Here is a 16,234-nt window from a genome sequence, read left to right as displayed (position 1 = left end):
TTCATGTAATGGACATACACAAAATAGTCCAAATTGGTGAAGTGAAATTAAAAAGAACTTGTTTAAAAAAAATCGGAAAAAAAATAAATAACGGAAAAGTGGTGCGTGCATATGTATTCACCACCTTTGCTATGAAGCACCTAAATAAGATCTGGTGCAACCAATTACCTTCAGAAGTCACATAATTAGTTAAATAAAGTCCACCTGTGTGCAATCTAAGTGTCACATAATCTGTCACATGATCTCAGTATATATACACCTGTTCTGAAAGGCCCCAGAGTCTGCAACACCACTAAGCAAGGGGCACCACCAAGCAAGCGGCACCATCAACACCAAGGAGCTCTCCAAACAGGTCAGGGACGAAGTTGTGGAGAAGTACAGATCAGGGTTGGGTTATAAAAAAAAGATCAGAAACTTTGAACATCCCACGGAGCACCATTAAATCCATTACTAAAAACCTGAAAGAATATGGCACCACAACAAACCTGCCAAGAGAGGGCCGCCCACCAAAACTCATGGACCAGGCAAGGAGGGCATTAATCAGAGAGGCAACAAATAGACCAAAGATAACCCTGAAGGAGCTGCAAAGCTCCACAGTGGAGATTGGAGTATCTGTCCATAGGACCACTTTAAGCCATATACTCCACAGAGCTGGGCTTTACGGAAGAGTGGCCAGAAAAAAGCCATTACTTAAAGAAAAAAAGAAGCACCACGTTTGGTGTTCACCAAAAGAAATGTGGAAGACTCCCCAAACATATAGAAGAAGGTTGAGTTTTGGCCATCAAGGAAAACGCTATGTCTGGCACAAACCCAACATCTCTCATCACCCCGAGAACATCATCCCCACAATGAAGCATGGTGGTGGCAGTATCATGCTGTGGGGATGTTTTTCATCGTCAGCGACTGGGAAACTGGTCAGAATTGAAGGAATGATGGATGGCGCTAAATACAGGGAAATTCTTGAGGGAAACCTGTTTCAGTCTTCCAGAGATTTGAGACTGGGACGGAGGTTCACCTTCCAGCAGGACAATGACCCTAAGCATACTGCTAAACCAACACTCAAGTGGTTTAAGGGGAAACATTTAAATGTCTCGGAATGGCCTAGTCAATGCCCAGACCTCAATCCAATTGAAAATCTGTGGTATGACTTAAAGATTGCTGTACACCAGCGGAACCCATCCAACTTGAAGGAGCTGGAGCAGTTTTGGCTTGAAGAATGGGCAAAAATCCCAGTGGCTAGATGTGCCAAGCTTATAGAGACATACCCCAAGAGACTTGCAGCTGTAATTGCTGCAAAAGGTGGCTCTACAAAGTATTGACTTTGGGGGGGGGGTGAATAGTTATGCTTGCTCAGGTTCTGTTTTTTTTGGTCTTATTTCTTGTTTGTTTAACAATAAAACATATTTAGCATCTTCAAAGTAGTAGGCATGTTGTGTAAATCAAATGATACAAACCCCCCAAAAAATCCATTTTAATTCCAGGTTGTAAGGCAACAAAAAAGGAAAAATGCCAAGGGGGTGAATACCTTCGCAAGCCACTGTATTTCAATAGGAACAGCCACACGCACGCATGCACACATGAACACACGCACAAACGCAGTGTCTGAAGCCAACTTTAGAAAAGATGATCCAGGAAATATCCAGGAAGTAAACCAGGAAAGTACCTCTATGTATCAACATAATGCCGGACTGTGTCATAAAAACTCCCACGTATCATATTAGGAAAATACACGTATCTTGTTCCAACTGTTAAACTATTTTACAAATAAAAAGCCTACACCCAAACTGTCCAGCCCAAACCACATGCATGTCAGCATTATGTGGGATTTATCCTAAAGTGTACAGCTGTGGGTTTGCAGCACTAGCAGCCTCTGTCCCATAATTAATTTTACTGCATGGATCATTTCTTACATCGCCAGTCCTCCCTGACCTTTTTTATTTGACATAATACACAGATGAAGTCATAGAAACAACTGTGGTTCAGACTCTGGGCTTTTTTCGTAAGGAAATCAATCACGTGGAATGAGCTGGAGGACAGTGGAGCGTGAAGCTGACCCAGCTGGTCCCTGCCGAGCCCAGAGAGAGCACTCCGAATGGGCAGTGATTAACGTGCAGCAGTCAGGAAACATTTCAGAAGGGCACCAGGAGGAAACAACGGGCCATTACAGTACAAACAAGGGTCTGTTAATCAGCCTATTAGCGTTTAATTGAGGGTAGTTAATTAGGAAGACAGTGGGCAGTCCACAGGGGGAGGAGGGGTTGGGGGATGACCGGGAGAGCAGCTGGTGCAGGGCAACCTCAGCCTCTGGCAGGAAAATTAGCCTTAATTACACCTGTCTATTTCTGCCCCTAAAACCTTTTAGGGCCCGTCAATTAACAGAGGGAATAGGTTCTATGAATAAAGAGAGACTGTTGTCGGAGCAAAAGCGTTCACATTTACAGTAGGTCAAACAGTGGGTCTCCATGAAAACCATCAACCGCCGGCTCTGCTTTGAGGAAGGGATGCTGTTTAGACGGAGTGGAAAATGCTATATTTTTGTGTGTGCCATTGGCGTACAGTGGCGGTGCAGATGAAGAGAACCAGCCAGCCCCGGAGAGGTGACAGTTCACCTCATACCATCTCAGGGTTGTATATGTAACCACTCCACAGCTTCAAAAACCTATTTCTCTCGCTTTTCCATATGGAGATGGAAAAACAAAGATGTGCCTTGTGCCTGTTCCAGTCGGTGGTCTTACTGTGTGCCCTGCACAGTACAGCGGCCACCACCAGAAGCTGATTATGGCCTCGGAATGTGACTCCCTGTGCTGGGCTGCATGGGGCTGAGACAGGCCTGCCTGCCGGGCCTGTAGACTAGAGCTCTCTGGTAGCGAGAAACAGAGAGAGAGAGAGCGAGAGAGAGGAGCTGGCTGACTGCACGGGGGCCTGAATCCAATAAAGGCCCTGACAAAGGCCTGCTTCTTGTCTCGGGATGCCAAACAACATGTGAGCCCCCTTAGGGAAATAACTGCCATTTCTGTTCCTCATAGCCTCCGGGTCAGAAATAACGCCTGGGAACTTGTGACACATGTCCTGTCCAAGATGCCATGTGCTGTGACAACTTATTAGTGACAGTCGGGATGGACCGCCCACGCCACGCTGTCTGACCTGGCATTCTGTCCCTCTGAGGGGAATGTAAGGAGAGGGTGAGAGTCAATGAGTTCACATTGAATACTGAATCAAAACATTTAAGCTGTAATACAAGTGATGAACATCCCTAAATCCTTTTAACCCAAGTTTGAAAGGTTCACTCATGATTGAAATACAATTTCAGGTAACATACAACAAAAGTTCCTGTCTGTTCCTGTCTGAGGGGATTTAGTTATATTTTGGATAACTATATATTTTTTTACATACAGAAACATGGGGGATCACCATGTTTCACTATAGTAACAGGGCCAGTAACCGAAGGCTCGCTGGTTCGAATCCCCTGAGCTGACTAGGTGAAAAATCAGTCAATGTGCCCTTGAGCAAGGCACTTAACCCTAATTTCCCCAGTACGTCGCTCTGGATAAGTGTCTGCTAAATGACAAATGGAAAATGTAAGTGGGAGGAATGGTAACAACAGGACTTCAGACAGAATTAGGCCTCATCAAGATGCACGCTTTGTTCCTCCCACAACTCACTAAACAATTCTACCAGCCACCAGCCATACGTGCAGGCTGCCATTTAGCACCGGGAAGGTCTGGTTGGTGAGTCACCACTAAAATAACTCTGGGGAGGTATGGGGTGTTAAGTGGTGCACAGTGAGTAACCTTGGGGCAAAGTGGTCACAGGGAGATAAGGAAGGACTGCTCTGGCGTGGCCCACAAAATTCCAGACCTTGAACAAGGATGTCACCTGCCCCCTCCTCACCGGATTAGGTCACAGAATTGTCTAGTCACCGATCCTTCAAACAATCCTGATATGGGGTTTTATGGGGGTACAAAATGGCAGTCAGTAGATAGCCAAAGCAAAATGTTACCTTGACGTCTTGGCAATTGTCAGCCGTAGCAGTTAACAAACATATTTCAACAGTCTTGTGATAAACATTTCAAAGTTAATAAAAATAAGGGGATGGGTGAGGGTAAGTCAAAACAGTGTTATTACAGTACTCAGCATATCAGACAACATGTGGTTGTTAGCGGATACATTTCTCAACCACAGTCCTCCCCAGTCCCCATGCACTTCCAAGCAGGTTAGAAAAACAAGTAATTGTAAGTGAATTGATATTATATCATATGTTGTGCTAGGTATGTCTGTGTTGTGTAGAAACAAATTGCATGCTTTTACGTTCTATTCAGGGTGGCTGGTCAATGCACCATGGAACTGTAGAGTCACTCTTGTAATAACATGGTTACATTATGCCTGAAGGAGAACATCACATGCATTTCTGGGGAAAAACTCAAAGCACATTCCTTAAATGAGTACCATACGACAGCGAACTAAATAAAAATAAAACACAGTTAATTACACCATAGGATGTACATTTACGAAAGATGCGGAAAAGTTGTTGTTTTATTCCTGCTAAACTCTATCCATCACAGCCTTGGCTTGAGCCTTCACTTCAAATGCTACAGAATAAACGAGGCGAGAGAGAGAGAGAGAGAGAGAGAGAGAGAGAGAGAGAGAGAGAGAGAGAGAGAGAGAGAGAGAGAGAGAGAGAGAGAGAGAGAGAGAGAGAGAGAGAGAGAGAGAGAGAGAGAGAGAGCAGCTGGGAAGGGTTAAAAAGAGAGAGAGAGAGAGAGTCACCAAGCAAGTAAAAACAATGACAACATTAAAGTGTGCCACAATTAAGTTGCACACATATCTGCTGGCAATAACATGGCCTCCCAAGACTACAACTGGCTTCTCCTCAATGTCAGTTTATTTTAAAGTAGTTGTTGTTGTTCGCCCTCCATGACCTGAGAGTGTTTGCAGAGGATTTACAAGGTGACATTTACAACTGTAGCCTCAGCGTCCTCGTTCCCTTCCCCTTCTTGCACTTGGATTCCTACAAAAACAACAACAACATTCCCTGAGAGATCAGGCACAGCCATTTTGGGATTGTGACATTGGTTTATTCCTGCAGACAACGATGATAAAATTCAGCATAACATTTGAGGCATGAGTAAACACCCTGAGACATTTCTTGGAGACAAAAACAGCAAAGCACACATTTCCCATTTATAAGCACTAACAATGTTTCAGTCAGTGTCATACACACACACACACACACACACAAAGCAAATGTGTGGTGTGTCAATGTGAAGAACTTAGCAATGGCTGAGAAACTATTGCAAGATTAAATGTACAGCCAGATGGCTAGGCAACTGTAAAATAAAAAATTAAGAGGAAAAGCTCAAGAGTTACACGTGTTTGAATACAATCTACTACAGCATCTCATTTCAAGGCAAATGTGAAATTATTGACTAAACTAAGTCCCCCTGTCGAGATAAGGTACACAACACAGAGCCCTCTTTGCCTATACCCAGCCACATGAGTTTAATTTAAATCAAACCTATTTATTAAATCTTCTCAGGCAAACACATCCACTCCAAACCACATTTTCAGCTTGCGGAGAGAGCGAAAGCAAACACAGATCCAGGTTATGAGAAAATGTGTGTGCTGAACAAGGAGGCATTCATGAGCTGATTCATCCCAGGCTAAAGTATTAGCAGCGCTGCAGAGGAGGGACATCTGCCATCACACTCCCCCACGAAGAGGCTGTTACCGAGGAACAAGCCAGGATCATTTACATTTCAGTCATTTAGCAGACACTCTTATCCAGAGCGACTTACAGAAGCGATTAGGGTTAAGTGCCTTGCTCAAGAGCACATCGACAGATTTTTCACCTAGCCGGCTCAGGGATTCGAACCAGTTACATTTCGGTCACTGGCCAGCGCTCTTAACCGCTAGGCTACCTGCCGCCCCATCCATGTATACTTACTGGAACTAAAACCTTCACAGGGGTAAGATAGAACACCACACCATGTGTTTTAGAATGAAAGAATTCACCCTAGTGCTTTTCCCTCCTCAGTTCAACTTATTCTGTCTTAGTTCCACATGTTAATGTGCATTCGGAAAGTATTCAGACCCCTTGACTTTTTCCACATTTTGTTACGTTACAGCCTTATTCTAAAATTTACTAAATAAAACCATTTCCTCATCAACCTACACACAATATCCCATAATGACTAAGCGAAAACAGGTTAAGAAATGTTTGCAAATATATATAAAAAATATATAAAAAAATAACTGAAATACCTTATTTACATAAGTATTCATACCCTTCGCTATGAGACTCGAAATTGAGCTCAGGTGCATCCTGTTTCCATTGATCATCCCTGAGATGTTTCTACAACTTGATTGGAGTCCACCTGTGGTACATTCAATTGATTGGACATGATTTGGAAAGACACACACCTGTCTATATAAGGTCCCACAGTTGACAATGCATGTCAGAGCAAAAACCAAGCCATGAGGTCGAAGGAATTGTCCGTAGAGCTCTGAGAGGATTGTGTCGAGGCACAGATCTGGGGAAGGGTACCAAAAATGTTTTGCAGCATTGAAGGTCCCCAAGAACACAGTGGCTTCCATCATTCTTAAATGGGAGAAGTTTGGAACCATCAAGACTCTTCCTAGAGCTGGCCGCCCGGCCAAACTGAGCAATCGGGGGAGAAGGGCCTTGGTCAGGGAGGTAACCAAGAACCTGATGGTCACTCTGACAGAGCTCCAGAGTTCCTCTGTGGAGATGGGAGAAACTTCCAGAAGGACAACCATCTCTGCAGCACTCCATCAATCAGGCCTTTATGGTAGAGTGGCCAGACGGAAGCCACTCCTCAGTAAAAGGCACATGTCAGCCCGCTTGAAGTTTGCCAAAAGTCACCTAAAGACTATCTCAGACCATGAGAAAGAATATTCTCTGGTCTGATGAAACCAAGATTGAACTATTTGGCCTGAATGCCAAGTGTCACGTCTGGAGGAAACCTGGCACCATCCCTACAGTGAAGCATGGTGGTGGCAGCATCATGCTGTAGGGATGTTTTTCAGCGGCAGGGACTGGGAGACTAGTCAGGATCGAGGGAAAGATGAATAGAGCAAAGTACAGAGAGATCCTTGATGAAAACCTGTTCCAGGGGTGAAGGTTTACCTTCCAACAGGACAACGACCCTAAGCACACAGCCAAGACAACACAGGAGTGGCTTCAGGACAAGTCTGAATTTCCTTGAGTGGCCCAGCCAGAGCTCGGACTTGAACCTGATCATCTCTGGAGAGACCTGAAAATACCTGTGCAGCGACACTCCCCATCCAACCTGACAGAGCTTGAGAGGATCTGCAGAAAAGAATGGGAGAAACTCCCCAAATACAGGTGTGCCAAACTTGTAGCGTCATACCCAAGAAGACTAAAGGCTGTAATCACTGCTAAAGGTGCATCAACAAAGTATTGAGTATAGGGTCTGAATACTTATGTAAATGTGATATCAGTATTTTATTTTTAATACATTTGCAAACATTTCTAAAAACCTGTTTTTGCTTTGTCATTATGGGGTATTGTGTGTAGATTGATAAGGGGAAAAAACAACTCAATCCATTTTAGAATAAGGCTGTAACATAACAAAATGTGGAAAAAGTAAAGGGGTCTGAATGCTTTCCGAATGCACTGTATGGCTCCATATAGGCCAGCTGATCCCCGCAGCAAGGCAATGCACTGGGACTTTTTTTGTGATGAATGAATGTTGATCCACATTATCTGTTTTCACATTATCTACTTCCATATGGTGTTCATTAAAAAAATAGCTTTAATTTCCAAAGGCAATAGAAATGGTAGGGGGGTGTTGTTGGGGGTGATGACTAAGCACTAAAGTTGTTGGATCTCACACATCTCTCTTATGCAGGCCCAACTGTAAAGGAGATAGGGACTATGAAATCAGAATGGTAAAAGCATGATGAGTGACACCCTGATGGCTGTCAGGTCAGGCAGGTCAGGCAGTCCTTTATTAAGAATCTGAGCAGAAAAAGTCAACCAAAAACTATCACAATACAACCAGAAAGCTACATACCATGTCTGTGATCCACAGATGATGTGGATTTGGACAAATACAGTCCTGACTTAAACTAGATCTTCAACTTTCACATAGCCTACATACCAATATGCCAGGAACTTAATAAAATGTGCCACATCCACAAACAACTATTCAAAATGAATCATGGTGCATCCATCCTCAAAGTAGAGAAAAGCTGGAGTCATATGAGCAGCACTAAAGAAAGAAAAGCGCTGACAGAAGAGATATGGGAGAGACGAGGCAGTACGGGAAGGGTTCCGGTGGCACAGGTTTAAAAATGCACGCTCCAGCTCTGCACAGGGCCCCACATAGCGAGCGGAGCAGGATGAGCCTACAGGCTGTTGGTTTAGCCACACAGGGTTGGGAGTACAGTACACGGAACTACCGGTGGGTTCTTGGTATTCATTTTCCCCCTCAGTTCATCACTCTGTCCCACTGAGACCTCCATCACCCCAGGTAGGAAACTAAACTAAACTCAATTACACAGCTCTCCACAACCAAGGAACAATCAGTATTGTGCCTTATAAAATATGATAGGGTACTTTTTTTCTGCTTAGCTGTAACAAAGAGGATTGCTGAGATTGAGAAACTTAAACCACCTCTGATATCAGATTCCCTATCAAATTAAAAGCACCTGGGTATACAGCAACCATGCACCATCAGTGTACATGAGTGTTTTTAATTGGTTTGGTTTTATTTCTCATCTTGAGAGAGGGTCACTGAACAGGGTCCCTAGCTCTGTCCTGAGGTTCTACATGTCCGTGTTCTCCTAATGCTCTCCCCACTCCTCTCTGTGACCTCCCCCACTAGGTCAAAGACAATAAATACAGAGACAAAAACACCAATGTTGGTCCAATATCATCCTTAAGCTAAATCTGCTTTCTTTTAATTGATAAAAGATGAATGGCTATTAACTGAGCATAGCAGGATCCTATAGAGGCTTTCTCAGATGACCCAGTACACTGATTCCACCTGGTAACACCATCACACTCCCCTTCTCCCAGTAAGTCACACTGACATCCACACAGCACGTGAACTAATCTCTCATTACAGAACAGGCGACAAGGCCACTTGGAGGCCCCATCGGTCTTCAGTCACTAGGTGCCAAGTGAACTGCTGTTGGTTTTGGTGGCTTAATCGGTCTACTGTAAAGGGAGCTTATGATACAGTGGGATTTCAGCCACTTGTTGTGGGCTAGGGTTTTGTACAGTATCTGTCTCTCTGGTGCTAACGTTACAACTTATGCATGTCAATACCAAGGATCAAGATAAGGTTAGAGGGATGCATAGTAACTTAAAATCTGAGCATGTAACTGAAATTTCCGCGCAAATCTCCCATCTATCAAGCATCAACAGTTACTTAATGCGAAAGTGTGATGCTTGCTCAGAACTCAAGGATTTAGCTTAGAGTAAGTGGAACTACAGGACAGATAAACTACTATTATCAATCTTTTAAAAAAAACATTTCAATGGATAAACACAAACATCTAGTTATTGCTCTGAGAATATGTAGCTGAGGTTTGACAATGACAGCTCTAGGGAAACATTTGTCATCTTGCGGCTTACAGTAATGCACAGTTGCACTTAACGTCTGAGTTCCATGCTTCCTTAGTGACAACCTCTGGTTCACACTAGAACTATAAAAGCAACCTTTGTGGTGTTGGTTTGCTGTGCACCCTTAAAATTGACCTGTGGGAGCACATGGCCTTTACACAGTGAGATTTTGTATGAAGGCGAGAGGATGCTGCTCCACAGCAGGTCTGTCAGAAGGAATTCGTCAGCTAGTCAGTAAACGAGTGCCTCTTTTGAGCAGCTATAGCAAACATGGAGAGACAGCCTGGGCTCAGGTTGGTCTAATTCTATTTACAGTGCGGTCTCACTAAAAGTCTTAAAATGCTTAAGTCATGATTACCATCAGAGACATTTGCTCCATGTAACTTCTGAAAATATAGTCAAAGTTGTTTCGCAATGTTTATGTGTTACTGTCGTCCCTGTATCTTTCACCATCAGACTCTCTGTAGCTTTATTTCTTAGCACGGAAAAAATTGACACATGCTAAGTGGTGTGCTAAATGTCCCAGAAGCCACCTCATATCCTGGTTCTTGGCTTTAACATGGAACAGTACAGAAGGTCAGTCACATACCTCCATTATTCTGTCGTGGATCTGAAGGCCTCCCTCCTTGTCTGTTGGTCCCTTCTCAATGATCTTGGATACAAAAATTCCTTCATTCGAAGTGCTAACATGGTCGTCCTGTGGGGGGGGGGGGGAATGGCATGTTAATGACCCATTTCCTGATAATCTCAGATAACACATTGATCAAATTGGTTAAGAAATATTTGTAACCATTGAAGATGATTACATAAAAAATGTAAATTACAATACATGGTCATTTACTTAATTATTCAGCAAAAATAATATCCTTAAAATATTAAACAAGTCTCTTGCTAAAACTGCCTAACCTACTTTCAAAAGCCCTGAGGATATTATGCAGACAATTTAAAATGGTTTTCCCATTACCCATTCCCACCAATCAGGGTCAGAGACACCCTGCGGTCTTTACATGTGAACACAACTGCAGTCATCAACACAGCCTTGTTAACCCAGCGATTAACCGCAGGGCTCAACAGCCCGCAGTGACTGGCAAGTGGTTGCAGGTGCACATTACACAGGACTTAATGTTGGGCTCCACAGAGCCCCAGTGCCAAAATGGCCTGCCAGTTGACATGTTTCCTATGGCTGGATAATGCGACTGCGACCCAGACCCTTAGAGGTGATAAATGTTGAATGGATGTGTTGGATGGATATGAGTTACTCTGCGTCCATCAGTGAGGCTGTGACTCCTGGAGTTGTAAGAGCTTCGATTGGCTTAACAAAGCACTCCCAACATCCCTCTCAGCTCTCTCATAAAACCACATCAAACCAACTCCGTGACTCTGCCAAGTCGTGCGACACTGTGCTAAATTTATATGGAATACTTAAAGAAACCTCAGAAGTCAAGCTGTGAATGCTGCAATTCATTATTTCAGGTCTGCTTCCTCTTTTTTCCGAGTTCATCACAGCAAAGTGTTAACTGTGAAACCAACACATATTCCCCCAAAATGTCCCGGATTGCCAAGGGAATGTTGCAGCAGGAGTGTGATAGGCCTGATGCTTTGCCATGCATCCCCCTGCCCTGGGGCCACAGTGCGGACAAACTCCAGGACTTAGATGCTACATTGTCTACAAAGGCCAGCCTTTAATCATAGTCAGCCTGGTGCCCAACCCAACTCTGCCTCTGAATCGCATCAACCCTAGTCAAGGGTGACAATGCCATGAATCAATAGTTTCTTGTGGAGGATTTGGTGACCTCTTTATGAAGTCATTCTAGCCTTAAAAACACTTCGAGCAACAGTTGAGCATATGGGATCCCCTTTTGTAGCACAGGTGGCTGGTGGCACCTTAATTGGAGAGGACGGGCTCATAGTAATGGCTGGAATGGAGTAAATGGAATGGCTGAAATGGTTTATATGTGTTTTAATACCATTCCATTTACACCATTCCAGATATTATTACAAGCTGTCCTCCCCTCACCTGCCTCCTGTGTTTTGTAGACCCACGGATCAATTCCCCAGATGTAAAAAATAACAACTGAGCTCTTCTCATTTGCTAGCAAAGTGCATATTTCAATGTACATAGTGAGCGATAACGTAAAACATTTTCTCTTCGCTGTCAAAACTCTTTGGGTTGATGCATGGTTCTGTCAAGGGAACCGGAAAGGTTACAAATCTACAAGACCATGGAATCAAGAAAAATAAAATGCTTTGGGTGTTTGGAAGGCCCTAAAAAAGACCCTAAAAATTATCAAAGACTCCAGCCACCCTAGTCATAGTCTGTTCTCTCTGCTACCGCATGGCAAGCGGTACCGGAGTGCCAAGTCTAGGTCCAAAAGGCTTCTTAACAGCTTCTACCCCCAAGCAATAAGACTCCTGAACAGCTAATCATGGCTACCCAGACTATTTGCATTGCCACCCCACCCCACCCCACACCATCCCCCTCTTTTACGCTGCTGCTACTCTGTTTATTATTTATGCATAGTCACTTTAACTCTACCCACATGTACATATTACCTCAATTACCTCGACTAACCAGTGCCCCTGCACATTGACTCTGTACCGGTACCACCTGTATATAGCCTCCCTAGTGTTATCTTATTTTACTGCTGCTCTTTAATTATTTGCTATTTTTTATTTATCTATTTTTTACTTAACACTAGTTTTTTATTTTCTTAAAAACGGTATTGTTGGTTAAGGGCTTGTAAGTAAGCATTTCACTGTAATGTCTACACCTGTTGTATTCGGCACATGTGGCAAATAAGATTTGATTTGATTTGAGTGGAACACTTTGGCACACATTCTTCCCAGTGAAAAAGATACTGCAAACACCATTTCACTGTGACCAGCTTATTCTGTACAGAGATTGAGATGCTCCATATGTAGGAGACCCAGTTCTAACTGAGCTCTGAGCCCAAATTAAAAAAGTATCTGAGTAGGAGTGCCAATCTTGGATCAGGTCCCCCCTTTCCATATAATTGTATTCATTATTATCTAGAAAGGCAAAACTGATCCTATATCAGTCCTCCTACTCTAAGAATCTTTGTGAATACGTGCCCTGATCCCAGTTCAGCATTGATATTCCCTTCCCTCTCCTCACAGGAGCCTATGGCATCATTAATGATTGTCTGCGAAGACAGTGAGACAGCAAACACCAAGGCTATAACAGGTTATCAGCTCAGGGCAGAGGACCAATTTCACACCTCGTCTGTGTTTACCATGTCATCATAGTCGCCTCAATTAAAGAGGACAATAGTGTGGGCACAGTCATAATCCTTCATTTAATCCTCATTTAAAGTATTTATAGTTTTTATCTGGAGAAAAAAAATCTGCTAAACCCAACCATTATACAAACACAATGTGATCCATCCACATAGGCTCAAGGGAGTTCCTTGCACTGCGTGTGCAAGCTATGTTGGTTTAGGGGTAAAACACAAAACTATAGTTCATTGTAGTTCAAGTATGTGCCTCCATTCCTGATTTCCCATATGACACTTTGCTGACCATCAATGAGATAAAACAGTAACCCAGAGATGCCACTTGTAACCTACCGCACATGGTCGTCCTCCCACGATGTTGAAGCCCAGAGAACCTCCCTTCCGATGAAGGATGGCTGTGACGTTTTTGGTCTCCCCGCCCTGTGGACAGACAGACAGAGGACAGGAAGTCATTAACAACCCAAATATCACTGAATAACATCAATTATTGAACAAATCATAAAGAATAACAAAAGAAACTCCTTGAAGACAGACATGCAGACAGGCAGACAATTGGCAGGTGTTTATTTTCACTTAAAACAACACAAAAATAACTTGGAACAACGCAATAGAAAGTACTGAACAAATCTATGAAATTGACCTAGAAGTCAATGGAGTATTTGAGGTACGATAGAAATAGCCTGAGGTAAAATGGGCAGAACCCCAAGCTACTCCATACATAGTAAATGGATATGTAAAGGTATCGGTGTAACCAACATGGCTGGTAGCAGGGGGGAAAGATCTATCTGTTCTCACATCTTAGTACATTACTGGTGTGGACCTATATCATGATTCTCTGTGGCTTAGGCTAGCTCTCTGGGAAAGAGAGCGGCAGGTAGCTTAGTGGTTAAGAGCATTGTGCCAGTAACTGAAAGGTCGCTGGTTCTAATCCCCGAGCTGACTAGGTGAAAAATCTGTCGATGTGCCCTTGAGCAAGGCACTTAACCCTAATTGCTCCTGTAAGTCTCTCTGGATAAGAGCGTCTGCTAAATGACTAAAATGTAAATGTAAGTGACTGGTTCAAGTAAGGGTTGAGGCTTTTTCCTTCTCTCTTTCCTTCTCTTGCTCCAAAAGCCATTTGCTATGTGTATTAATACACCAGTAGACCTCTCTGTCAATGGAGTGATGACAAGTGGAACGCTGGGAAACCAGTGCAGTCAGCTCTCTTAATCCACTTTTTTAAGGGGACAGTCAGGGGGTGGGACTGGGGCTGGGACCATCATGTCAGCGGTCATCCCAGTATGGAGTATGCCATAGCATACAGGAACTAAATATAAAAGCAGATATTAACGGTACGTACAGTGTCATGACTGAGTCTGGCTACCATATAGGCTACAGGATAAGGTTCAGAGTACTAGCCTATACTGTATGTCTGCCATGGAAGAATGTTCACCAAGTTGTGTAGGCGCATGTGTAAAGCGTTCTATATTTAAAGACAATTATTGGCTATTTCCTGAAAGGATAATGGCATATCTAAGAATATGAAAAATAAGGAAAAAGTTTTTGACTCATAACTGAAAGTAGAAGGGTAGGCAAGTTAGTCTTATGCATTCAGCATTGTCCATACCTTTTATATGTTGTAAGGAAAGCCTAGATCTGTAGGAACTGAGAAATCAAGACAATGTGTACGGAGGACTGAAGACTTCTAAAACCAGTTGGGTAAGCATGTCATGCCAAACAGACACTTATCCCACAGACAGACGCCAATCATCGCAGACAGTGTTGATCTTGCTTCGCATTCACCTAACCTATGTAGCCTTATTTATGACAGGACCACGGAGAAAGACCACATTCCCTTATGCAGCCCAGTCATTCTTAGCCAGTTTCCTTATTCTGTTCAATTCTGTACATCAGAAGCCAGGTGTATAGCAGTACTGGAAAGCTGGCCTATGCCATGTTTTCCTGTACATTTTTCAACGTGGCTAAGATTCCATGCTCCAAACCCAGCAGTCAAAAGAGGTTACCTGTCACCATTGATATTTCTCCTGTTATGCAGTGGATTGGGGAGCAAATATGTCAGCCTGAATCTGAAGTAAGTCATACATTTCAGACGATCTGATAACACGTGACCTGAACTAGCCCAAGTAAAAACACAGACGCTGGTTCGCTGAGATTTGCAATGCAGCGGCAGTCAAGTCGCCCGCCTCCAACAGTTAATTCCACTTGTTTCTTTCCGTTTGATACTGCCACAGATACTGCCACATGTGCACTGACATTACTCGCCAAGCAATCCTGTTCATACTGCTTGACTGAATCTGAAGAAAAAATCTGAAGAGAAAAAGCCTTTAAACTAACCACATCATCCATATAATGATTTTTTTCTTGCTTCCTCTTTTTCTTTCATGGATAATTTGAGAAATGATTCCTTCTGAGATGTTTTCCAGGGATTAGAGCTTCAAGGAGGAGAACAACTTTGTTCATCCACTTTAACTGAGTTTGTACAGTGCAGCCATTTCAGAGGATTGAATAGACAGTACTAAATAAGAAACCTGAATCTGTAAAGTGTTTTGAAAGTGTGTTGAAAGTGTAATCTTAATCTCTTCCTCTTTCTGCTACCAGGCTGAAAAAACATGTTAGTCGTCAAATCTGATAGTGTATCTAGTAATACTGTGGTAATGAGGTGCAGCACACATTTTAAAAGAGTGTAAAAGCAAGGGGAGAAAACACAATAACACTAGGTAAAGGTCTAAACAAGTCCCACTAACTATCAAGTGTAGACGTAACATAGTAAAAATATATCCGGAACACTACAATTAGTATGATATGTTACGTTTCATATGGTATGTATTAATTTGTGGATGTCCATCATCCATTTTGTATGAAATGTTACGAATTAAAATTCGTATGATATGTTACGAATTGCAATTTGTTGTTGCTAACGTTAGATAGGTGGTTAGCACTACCGTTAGCTAGGTGGCTTGCATTAGCTGGGTTAGGGGCAGGGGCGGTGTGTTCATTAGGGCGATATGGGCGACGCACTGCCAAACGGGAAAAGGAAGGGATTTTTTTTCTAATCAATTATATCATGGCAACAGTAGTTATCAGTGTTCTAATCTAGACGTCTGATCTGCCACTAAATGTCCAATCAGGCTAAAGTCGTGCTTCAAATGGCCCCGCCCCTTTTGGGGCGATTTCAGTCAGGTTGAAAATCGCCCCAGAAGTCTCTCATAGACTCTCATGTAAAATCTTTTTTTTTCAAATATCAGAGCTTTCAATACAATCTCTATGGGTTCCGGGAGGGCTTGCACTTACGCGCTTTCGTCATACGTAACATAACCATGAACGTAACTAAGAAAAGAGCGGGTAGCAGCGTCAATCAATTCACGTA

The 16,234-nt window shown here is 43.1% G+C and overlaps 1 protein-coding gene across 2 annotated transcripts in view; it reads right to left on the bottom strand.

Annotated features, from left to right (window-relative positions):
- Positions 1-16,234, bottom strand: part of LOC311138075 (E3 ubiquitin-protein ligase PDZRN3-B-like) — a gene marked incomplete at both ends in the record, with an annotated part of 133,616 nt that overhangs the window by 114,337 nt on the left and 3,045 nt on the right. Inside the window, 2 exons of one of the 2 annotated variants that reach the window (XM_084172731.1) lie at positions 10,203-10,310; positions 13,201-13,287. In XM_084172731.1, the coding sequence (XP_084028857.1) occupies positions 10,203-10,310; positions 13,201-13,287 (195 nt within the window). The remainder of the gene's footprint in view (positions 1-10,202; positions 10,311-13,200; positions 13,288-16,234) is intronic. The other variant, XM_084172732.1, reaches the window with a different exon arrangement.

Source organism: Coregonus lavaretus (genome assembly GCF_964263955.1).
Source record: "Coregonus lavaretus genome assembly, chromosome: 12".
NCBI classification, from domain to species: Eukaryota; Metazoa; Chordata; class Actinopteri; order Salmoniformes; family Salmonidae; genus Coregonus; species Coregonus lavaretus.
The sequence above is the reverse complement of the archived record's forward strand: the minus strand, read 5'-3'. Positions and strand labels throughout refer to the sequence as shown.